Source organism: Oncorhynchus gorbuscha, linkage group LG07 (genome assembly GCF_021184085.1).
Source record: "Oncorhynchus gorbuscha isolate QuinsamMale2020 ecotype Even-year linkage group LG07, OgorEven_v1.0, whole genome shotgun sequence".
In the NCBI taxonomy this organism is placed as follows: Eukaryota; Metazoa; Chordata; class Actinopteri; order Salmoniformes; family Salmonidae; genus Oncorhynchus; species Oncorhynchus gorbuscha.
In genome coordinates, this window is record NC_060179.1 from 57579021 (window position 1) to 57590377 (window position 11357).

Consider the following 11357-nt stretch of genomic DNA (forward strand, 5'->3'; position numbering starts at 1 on the left):
ACACACAGGGTGTGTCTGTCTATATATGGAAAAAATGATTTTAAACATTTCGACCAATCGATTGGATAACTCTCGGTCAGGATGACTCAGTGGACCAACATTTATTTTATGTCGGGTACAGCCCTACTGCATTGGCCCTTTAATATCTTCACCATGCTCAAATGGATATTCAGAATCTGCTTTTTTAGTTTTTACCTATCTTCCAATCGGCGCCTTTTTTTTTGAGAGGCATTGGAAAAGCTCCCCTGGTCTTTGTGGTTGAATCTGTGCTTCAAATGTACTACTTGATTGTGGGACCTTGCAGATCATTTTATGTGTGGGGCACAGTGATTGGGTAGTCATAAATAAATCATGTTAACCCCTATTATTGCACACAGTGAATCCATGCAACTCGTTATTTGATATGTGAAGCACATTTTTACTCCTGAACATATTTAGACTTGCCATAACAAAGGGGTTGAAGACTTGTTGACAGAAGACCTTTCAGGTTATAATATTTTATTAATTTGTCAAAAATTCTAAAAACAAAGTTCCACTTTGACATTATGGGTTACTGTGTGTAGCCTCGTGACACAAAATCACAATTGAATACATTTTCAATTCAGGCTGTAACAAAACAAAATGTGGAAAAAGTCAAGGGGTGTGAATATTTTCTGAAGGCACTCTATGACATTTCTTGTCATAAAGAGTTTTTTAATTTAAATGATAAAACATTTGCTTAGGAACTCACTTGGTGAAGGCTAAAGGGGTTAAAGCCATTTAATGCAACAACCATGTCTCTGTCACTAGCAAACAGCCATGAGTGGTACTGGTAACAAAGAAATTCACTTGAAAGACACCCTGGGAAATATGCAAGTACGTTTTTATACACTACAGTGTAAGAACAACACCCCCAATAATGTTTAGAGGTACATTTTTGCCACATAAAAGGAACAACTTTGTCACTTTGGTGGTAACCTAAAAACACAAATGTTTACCTTTTTCTAAAGGTGCAATTTTGTACCTATGGACTACATATAAGAAAGGTACTTTCTCGTACCCAAAGGTACACCATTGGCTCTTTTAAGGTACAAACTGCAAGGGTACAATTATGTACCTATAACTAAATGGTTGTACCTAACAGGGTACCACAACAGTGACGAGCGTCTGTACCCTTTTAAGTACACTTGTGTGTACAATATATACCAGCATTTGCTATTCCTCTGTCTGCCTCTCTCTCTCTCTCCAGGTCCTGATGTTAGCTGATGGGGAGACAGAGGGCTATCTGTACCAGCGTCTACCCATCCTCTCCTCCCTGACCTGCCAGGGTGGCAGTGCCACAGCATACGTGTGTGAGGACTTCACCTGTGCCCTGCCTGTCACAGACCCACAGGAGCTACGCAGGCTACTGCTAGAGTAAAGAAGAGCGGGAGGGATGGCGAGAGACATAGAGGGAGAGAGGACCAGATGAACCCTGTCCTAACCTGCTCCAGCTAACCCAGTCCTAACCCTGCCCCGCTCACCTCCACCTCTACCTTAGTTTAACCTCCTGCAGAGCAGGTATAACACATCCCTCTGTAACCCTACAGTAACCATACTCTCCCTGGCCATAAGAGCCCAGTCGAAATGCTCTGTAGATAGTGGGACCCAGGAGGCGCGTAATCTCTAGGAGTCACAAGCCAGCAGTTCCAATAACAGCAGTTGTCTGCATAACTTAGTCACAGACCTACTAAAGCGATACCAAGCAAAGGCCGTATCAGTTCTTCAGCAGTAGACTAATAAACTGTGTGTAGATGTCAGTGGAGGCTGCTGAGGGGAGGACGGCTCATAGTAATGGCCGGATTGGAGTCAATGGAATGGTATCAACCAATGGCAACCACGTTTGATACCATTCCATTGACTCCATTCCAGCCATTATTAAGAGCCGTCCTCCCCTCAGCAGCCTCCACTGGTAGATGTTGATAGATAGTGTTCCAGGGATGCATTGAGGAATTGGTCTGAAGATGTAGTAGAGAACTCTCTTTATGGATGAACTCATACAGAATGTTCTTCTCCTTTGCTGATATTATCACACAAGCTCTTGCATGGAGCAGACAGGAGAAGCGTGTGCCCGTGTGCGTGCTTGAATGTGCTATGAACTGCCCTTTTCTCTCCATAACTCACCCCCGTAGCCTGTTAATGCCCTCCAGCATGCTATGACGCCCAAACTATAGTATAAAGACCCGTAGATGTATAGACTATGCATACGATGTATGGAACACTCTACAGCTCTAACTCTGCAAATAAACAGTACTTGAATACTCTTATTATTCTGTTCTGTGTTTACTAAATGTGTGGGATGATGGATCATCAAGTGGAACTAGGGGGCCGCGACTCTGAAAAGTAAACAAAATATACACTGGAGGCTAAAGGCACCTTCTCTCCATATCCTGCTCTCCCGACTCCCCACCTTGTCTGACTTTGGCTACTACGATACTGAAGTATGAAGCACCATACATTTCCATGCCCCCATGTTTGATAATGGACCACTTAGTGTGATGTCTATCCTGGAATGTCACTGTGTGAAGCGTCCTTAAGAAGCCCATACAGCCAATCTCTCCTCAACCAATGTAAACAGGAATGCAGCCTACGAGAAGAGTCCCCTGTCCGTAATACTTATCTCCATCCTGCGCCTCAGACTCCTGTACTATAAGTACCCACATGGACACTGTTTTTTTTTCACCTCTCACTGTCTCACTGCTCTCTAGGATTCATACTGAGGAATGTAAACTGTGTGTGTGTGTGTGTGTGTGTGTGTGTGTGTGTGTGTGTGTGTGTGTGTGTGTGTGTGTGTGTGTGTGTGTGTGTGTGTGTGTGTGTGTGTGTGTGTGTGTGTGTGTGTGTGTGTGTGTGTGTGTGTGTGTGTGTGTGTGTGTGTGTGTGTGTGTGTGTGTGAGAGACAGATGGGTCCGGGGATGTTGGAGGCTGAAGCGAGGGAGCTCGTCTCTGGAGGTCCCGCTCTGGGCTTTGGAAGCGGCAGAAACGAAAGACCGGAGAAAAAAAAAAGACAGAAGAAAGGAAACAACAAGATGAGGAGAGGAAGGAAAACCAAATAAGCGAGAACCGTTGGGTCAAACAACCTCCATCTTCCTGTCCCCCGAGAGAGAGAGTAGGAGAAAGAAAGAATGAGGGACAACGGTTCCACTGAGCCATCTACACTCGTTCACTTCTCATCCCTTCTTTCTCTCTGCCAAACCCCTCCCCAACAGAGATGGCGTGGGCCACGAGAACGACAGAATGAAAGAACACATGCTGGCAGATGAGTGCATCTGTGGAGGAACAAGGGGAGGGAGCAGAGGGATGGGAAAAGAGAGAGAGGGAGGGAGATGATGGAGAGGGAGACCAGGGATGCAGAGCGAGAGAAGGATGATGAGGCCCTGTGTTCTGTTCTAGTTATGTCATGTCCTGACTTCACTTGTTACTTGTCAGATTGGCTTCTGTCACCCTTTTGTCACTTTGCCTTGTTTTTTTTTCTTCCTCAAACGCCTGTTCTCCTCTCTGCCTCTCTCTTTCCATCCCCAGCCAATGGTTTGTGAGGCAGGTTAGGGACGCTTCTACCCTTCTGCAGTTCTTCCTCTGTACTGTATCTCTGTCTCACCATTCGCCTGTCATATTCAGCTCGCTCTCACTCTCATTTTGGAAGTGGTCACATATGGCAAATGCTTCTCTAGCTCCTTCTCTCATTCCCACCCACCCCGCCCTTCTGTTCCTCGTAGAAAGAAACTTGCAGACAAAGAGAGATGCTGCTGTTGTTCCTTTTCTTTCCTCCTCAACTCCCTGCCCGTCCCTGTTATTGTGAGTTAATAGTGTTTGATGAGCTGCACCAGCTAAATTTTGATTAGAGCCTAGATTAGTGTTTGACCCTGGCTCGCCCGTTGCCTTGGTGATTACGAAACTGTAATCTACATGGCATGGATGAGTGGAGACAATTTACCTGCCCAAGACCAAGGGAGTGGCAGAGGGTGTGTTTGTTTGTGTGTGTGACCCGCTCCCTCGGTCTGCCGGGCTGATAATGAGGCCACAGGGGCCTGAGCGACATGCCAACCTGGAAAGAGAGAAAGGGGAGGTGGAACGGAGAGATACAAAGTGCTGTACAGAAGAGAATATAACAATGACGAGAGGTAGGAAAATGGGAGGGCAGAAAGGGAGGGAACAGAGCTCTATATTGAAGAATAGAAGATGATTGAGTAAAGGGGAACAAAGGACAGCGAGAGAGGGGGAAGAGAGAATCCGTGGAGCTGTATACAGTAGAAAAACAAAACAGACCTACCACAAAGAGATGGAAGAAAGAGAGGAGTAGTTTTATCATGTCCCATTTTTCTCCGTCTTGAAATAAGTGAGAGAAATGTCTGTTCTATTTAAGGAAACATGGCCAATAACAGTAATGTTAAGTTGCTGGCTATGTGAGAACTTTTCCAGGAATCTTAATAAGAAAAGGTTACCTGAGGCCTTCCGATCACTGGGAGTCCTCATCAGACCTCTTATCCCTGTGCGTGTGTGCGTGCTTTTACAGCGGAGCCAGGCAGAGTTGAGGAGTGGTGTGTATTGATTTTCCTCTCTTGGAGGCCTGGGGCTTATCGGCCCAGTACCGGTGGGCTACCTGCGCCGTGTGAGTCACACACACACACTAGTAACAGGCAGCAGGCACATCAATCACCTCACTTCCTCACACACACATTCAATCGCGCACACACACCTGCAACGTACAGTTACATGTGTGAGTAGGTACAGAAAGTATCCACAAATATTTTCAAATGTACTTTTAACAAGGCACACCTGTTAATTGAAATGCATTCCAGGTGACTAACTCACGAAGCTGGGTGAGAGAATGCTAAGAGTGCAAAGCTATCATCAAGGCAAATGGTGGCTATTTGAAGAATCTCAAATATAAAATACATTTTGATTTGTTTAACACTTTTTTTGGCTACTACACGATTCCATATGTATTATTTCATAGTGTTGATGTCTTCACTATTATTCTACAGTGTAGACAATAGTAAATATAAATGAAACCCTTGAATGAGTAGGTGTTATTTTTTGACCGGTAGTGTATGCAGCATCAAAATCCCGGAGATTTCCGGACAGTTCCTTGGACTTAATGGTTTAGTTTTTGCTCTGACATGCACTAGGACCTTTATACAGACAAGTGTGTTTCTTTCTAAATCATTGTCCAAACTATTGAATTGGCCACAGGTGAACTCTAATCAAGTTCTGGTGACATCTCACCTGAGCTCAGTTGAAGTGTCATAGCAAAGAGGTGTGAATTCTTATGCAAATGAGATAATTCTGTATTTCATTTCCAATACATTTGGAAACATTTCTAAAAACATGTTTTCGCTATGTCATTATGGGAGATTGTGTTCATGCTGTAACAAAAACTCAATGTGGAACAAGTCAAGGGGTATGAATACTTCCTGAAGGCACTGTAACTCGGTTATGGTATTCTGGGGTGGAGGGATAGAGGGGAGGTGAAGACAGATCTGTCCATTCATATTCATCAGCATCGGAGGAAAGGTCACAGAGACAGGGCCACGAACTCACACGCACCGAGACGTACGTCCACTACACACCACTGCACTGGACTGATATTGAAGCAGACGAGCCCAAATAGAGATCTAATAGCTGCTTATTCCACTACCCTGGGTGCATCTCAAATGGCACCCTATTCCCTATACAGTGCACTTTTCTTGACCAGGGCCCATATGTCTGGTCAAAAGTAGTGTACTACAAAGGGAATAGTGTGCCCTTTGGGAGACAGTCCCTATCACTGAGTAGAGTCTTCGAGAGGACACTGATGGATAGAGGGAAAAGAGGGGTAGAGGGGGAGTACAGAGAGGGGGAGGAGAAAGAAGAAAGGGATTGAACACAGAGGATAGAGAGAGGCAAAGCAATGGAGGGAGATGGGGGGGGGATAATCGGGGGAAAGGGGAAAACTGAAGGAGAGATGGGAAGGGTTTTACATTTCTCCTCTACATCGTGTTTACTGCTTTGGGTTCCTGGAGTCCCTACATGGGAGATTGGAGAGAATATATCATGTGTTTTTATAGGCTCCATCAACATGTAATGACAGCCTGCTCACATTCTATTGCCTTTTGCCTGCTGTTATGTTGCGCTATAAAGATTGCATTGGACATACAGTAAGAGTGCCATTAAACAGTGTGGCGAAGCCCTCTTGGCCATAGAAGGAAAATGGTTTTCAGTCCCACAGCAGAGCGATGGATCCGGCACACATACTTACAGATAATAACACTTCTAAACTCAGCAAAAAAATAAACGTCCTCTCACTGTCAACTGTGTTTATTTTCAGCAAACTTAACATGTGTGAATATTTGTATGAACAAAACAAGATTCAACAACTAAGACATAAACTGAACAGGTTCCACAGAGATGTGACTAACAGAAATTGAATAATGTGTCCCTGAACAAAGTGGGTAAAAATCAAAAGGAACAGTCAGTATCTGGTGTGGCCACCAGCTGCATTAAGTACTGCAGAGCATCTCCTCATGGACTCCACCAGATTTGCCAGTTCTTGCTGTGAGATGTTACCCCACTCTTCCACCAAGGCACCTGCAAGTTCATTGATATTTCTGGGAGGAATGGTCCTAGCCCTCACCCTCCGATCCAACAGGTCCCAGACGTGCTCAATGGGATTGAGATCCGAGCTCTTGGCTGGCCATGGCAGAACACTGACATTCCTGTCTTGCAGGAAATCCCGCGCAGAACAAGCAGTATGGCTGGTGGCATTGTCATGCTGGAGGGTCATGTCAGGATGAGCCTGCAGGAAGGGTACCACATGAGGGAGGAGGATGTCTTCCCTGTAACGCACAGCATTACCTGCAATGACAACAAGCTCAGTCCGATGATGCTGTGACACACCGCCCCAGACCATGACGGACCGTCCATCTCCAAATCGATCCTGCTCCAGAGTACAGGCCTCGGTGTAACGCTCATTCCTTCGACGATAACCGCAAATTCGACCATCATCTCTGGTGAGACAAAACCGCGACTCGTCAGTGAAGAGCACTTTTTGACAGTCCTGTCTGGTCCAGCAATGGTTGGTTTGTGCCCATAGGCGACGATGTTGCCGGTGATGTCTGGTGAGGACCTGCCTTACAACAGGCCTACAAGCCCTCAGTCCAGCCTCTCTCAGTCTATTGCGGACAGTCTGAGCGCTGATGGAGTGATTGTGCATTCCTGTTGTAACTCGAGCAGTTGTTGTTGCCATCCTGTACCTGTCCTGCAGGTGTGATGTTCGGATGTACCGATCCTGTGCAGGTGTTGTTACACGTGGTCTGCCATTGCGAGGACGTTCAGCTGTCCATCCTATCTCCCTGTACCGCTGTCTTAGGCGTCTCACAGTACGAACATTGCAATTTATTGCCCTGGCCACATCTGCAGTCCTCATGCCTCCTTGCATCATGCCTAAGGCACGTTCACGCAGATGAGCAGGGCCCCTGTGCATCGTTCTTTTGGTGTTTTTCAGAGTCAGTAAAAAGGCCTCTTTAGTGTCCTAAGTTTTCAGAACTGTGACCTTAATTGCCTAGCGTCTGTAAGCTGTTAGAGTCTTAACGACCGTTCCACAGGTGCATGTTCATTAATCGTTTATGTTTCATTGAACAATCATGGGCAACCGTGTTTAAACCCTTTAAAATGAAAATCTGTGAAGTTATTTGTTTTTTTCTGAAGAGTTGGGATTTCCGTTATATTAAATGTATTTTGCATTCTGTGTATCTCAGTCTTTATCATGGAGAAGGAGCCTAGCTGACATATGTGGTTGTTGAGATACATATCCATGTGTGTAGCTGATCAATTCACATTCTCAAGAGCAGGGTGAACTTGGAATTCAGCCTCTTTCTTCCATGTGCCAGCCACTACCCTATCCCTGGTTACCTGAGTGGTTTAGCACTTACATATTCAAATCAAATCAAATCAAATTGATTTATATAGCCCTTCGTACATCAGCTGATATCTCAAAGTGCTGTACAGAAACCCAGCCTAAAACCCCAAACAGCAAACAATGCAGGTGTAAAAGCACGGTGGCTAGGAAAAACTCCCTAGAAAGGCCAAAACCTAGGAAGAAACCTAGAGAGGAACCGGGCTATGTGGGGTGGTCAGTCCTCTTCTGGCTGTGCCGGGTAGAGATTATAACAGAACATGACCAAGATGTTCAAATGTTCATAAATCAAGGTGTTTGATTTCTTACTGTCACGCCTTGGTCTTTTGTGGTCTTTTGTGTTTTTGTTATTTTTTTTTGTCAGGCCAGGGTGTGACATGGGTTTATTTTGTGGTGTGTTTTTGTATTGGGGTTTAGTAGGTATTGGGATTGCGGCAGAGTAGGGGTGTCTAGCATAGGCTTGGCTGCCTGAGGCGGTTCTCAATCAGAGTCAGGTGATTCTCGTTGTCTCTGATTGGGACCATATTTAGGTAGCCTGGGTTTCACTGTGTATTTTGTGGGTGATTGTTCCTGTCTCTGTGTTAGTCGTTCACCAGACAGGCTGTATAGGTTTTCACGTTCCGTTTGTTGTTTTGTATATATTTATAGTTATTTCATGTATCGTTCAGTTTCATTAAAGAACATGAGTAACCACCACGCTGCATTTTGGTCCGACTCTCCTTCAACAGACGAACGCCGTTACACTTACGTGTGTGTGTGTGTGTGTGTGTGTGTGTGTGTGTGTGTGTGTGTGTGTGTGTGTGTGTGTGTGTGTGTGTGTGTGTGTGTGTGTGTGTGTGTGTGTGTGTGTGTGTGTGTGTGTGTGTGTGTGTGTGTGTGTGTGTCTCTAGTGAGGTACTAAAGAGAAAGAACAGGAGGTAAAGAAAGAGAGAACAAATTCAGTAGACTACGTGTATGCTCTCTCTATCCTTCTCTTTCTCCTGCTCCTTTTGTTTCTTTCCCAGCTATAATATCTATGGAGTGTTTCCAGGGCTAGTTTACATGTTGGAGAGGGGGATAACTAGAGCGGTTGAGGCTACTGGGGAAGAGAGAGGCTACAGTGACTTGCAAAAGTATTTATCCACCTTGGCTTTTTTCCTATTTTGTTGCATTACAACCTGTAATTTAAATAGATTTTTATTTGTAATGGACATACACAAAATAGTCTAAATTGGTGAAGTTAAATTAAAAAATAACTTGTTTAAAAAAAAAAAAAAAAATATTAAATGGAAAAGTGGTATGTGCGTATGGATTCACCCCCTTTGCCATGAAGCCCCTAAATAAGATATGGTACAACCAATTACCTTCAGAAGTCACATAATTAGTTAAATAGATGAGTGTCACATGATCTGTTACATGATCTCAGTATATACACTGCTCAAAACAATAAAGGGAACACTAAAATAACACATCCAAGATCTGAAAGAATGAAATATTCTTATTAAATAGATTTTTCTTTACATAGTTGAATGTGCTGACAACAAAATCACACAAAAATGATCAATGGAAATCAAATTTATCAACCCATGGAAGTCTGGATTTGGAGTCACTCAAAATTAAAGTGGAAAACCACACTACAGGCTGATCCACCTTTGATGTAATGTCCTTAAAACAAGTCAAAATGAGGCTCAGTAGTGTGTGTGGCCTCCACATGCCTGTATGACCTCCCTACAATGCCTGGGCATGCTCCTGATGAGATGGTGGATGGTCTCCTGAGGCATCTCCTCCCAGACCTGGACTAAAGCATCCACCAACTCCTGGACAGTCTGTGGTGCAACATGGCGTTGGTGGATGGAGCGCGACGTGATGTCCCAGATGTGCTCAATTGGATTCAGGTCTGGGGAACGGGCGGGTCAGTCCATAGCATCAATGCCTTCCTCTTGCAGGAACTGCTGACACACTCCAGCCACATGAGGTCTAGCATTGTCTTGCATTAGGAGGAACCCAGGGCCAACCGCACCAGCATATGGTCTCACAAGGGGTCTGAGGATCTCATCTCGATACGTAATGGCAGTCAGGCTACCTCTGGCGAGCACATGGAGGGCTGTGCGGCCCCCCAAAGAAATGCCACACCACACGATGACTGACCCACCGCCAAACCGGTCATGTTGGAGGATGTTGCAGGCAGCAGAACGTTCTCCACGGCGTCTCCAGACTGTCACGTCTATCACATGTGCTCAGTGTGAACCTGCTTTCATCTGTGAAGAGCACAGGGCGCCAGTGGCGAATTTGCCAATCTTGGTGTTCTCTGGCAAATGCCAACGTCCTGCACGGTGTTGGGCTGTAGGCACAACCCCACCTGTGGACATCGGGCCCTCATACCACCCTCATGGAGTCTGTTTCTGACCGTTTGAGCAGACCAATGCACATTTGTGGCCTGCTGGAGGTCATTTTGCAGGGCTCTGGCAGTGCTCCTCCTGCTCCTCCTTGCACAAAGGCTTAGGTAGCGGTCCTGCTGCTGGCTTGTTGCCCTCCTACAGCCTCCTCCACGTCTCCTGATGTACTGGCCTGTCTCCTGGTAGCGCCTCCATGCTCTGGACACTACGCTGACAGACACAGCAAACCTTGCCACAGCTCGCATTGATGTACCATCCTGGATGAGCTGCACTACCTGAGCCACTTGTGTGGGTTGTAGACTCATGCTACCACTAGAGTGAAAGCACCGCCAGCATTCAAAGTGACCAACACATCAGCCAGGAAGCATAGGAACTGAGAAGTGGTCTGTGGTTATCACCTGCAGTACCACTCCTTTATTGAGGGTGTCTTGCTAATTGTCCATAATTTCCACCAGTTGTCTATTCCATTTGCACAACATCATGTGAAATGTATTGTCAATCAGTGTTGCTTCCTAAGTGGACAGTTTGATTTCACAGAAGTATGACTTGGAGTTACATTGTGTTGTTTAAGTGTTCCCTTTATTTTTTTGAGCAGTGTAAACACCTGTTCTGAAAGGCCCCAGAGTCTGAAACACCACTAAGCAAGGGGCACCACCAAACAAGCGGCACCATGAAGACCAAGGAGCCAACCAAACAGGTCAGGGATGAAGTTGTGGGAAAGTACAGATCAGGGTTGGGTTATAAAAACATATCAGAAATGTTGAATATCCCACAGAGCACAATTAAATCCATTATTAAAAAATGGAAAGAATATGGCAAGGCAACAAACCTGCCCCACCAAAACTCACGGACCAGGCAAAGGGGGCATTAATCAGAGAGGCAACAAAGACACCAAAGATAACCCTGAAGGAGATGCAAAGCTCCACAGCAGAGATTGGAGTATCTGTCCATAGGACCACTTTAAACCATACAATCCACAGAGCTGGACTTTACGGAAGAGTGGACAGAAAAAAAGCCATTGCTTAAATGTCACGTAGAGTAGGCCAGAAGGCTAAACTGGATAACCAGGA

The 11357-nt window shown here is 45.3% G+C and overlaps 1 protein-coding gene across 1 annotated transcript in view; it reads left to right on the forward strand.

Moving 5' to 3' along the window:
• spata20 (spermatogenesis associated 20) overlaps nt 1-1885 on the forward strand; it is a 70454-nt gene extending 68569 nt beyond the window's left edge. Inside the window, 1 exon segment of the mRNA XM_046356895.1 lies at nt 1229-1885. Within this exon segment, the coding sequence (XP_046212851.1) occupies nt 1229-1399 (171 nt within the window). The 3' untranslated portion in view covers nt 1400-1885.
• The last annotated feature ends 9472 nt before the right edge of the window (nt 1886-11357 follow it).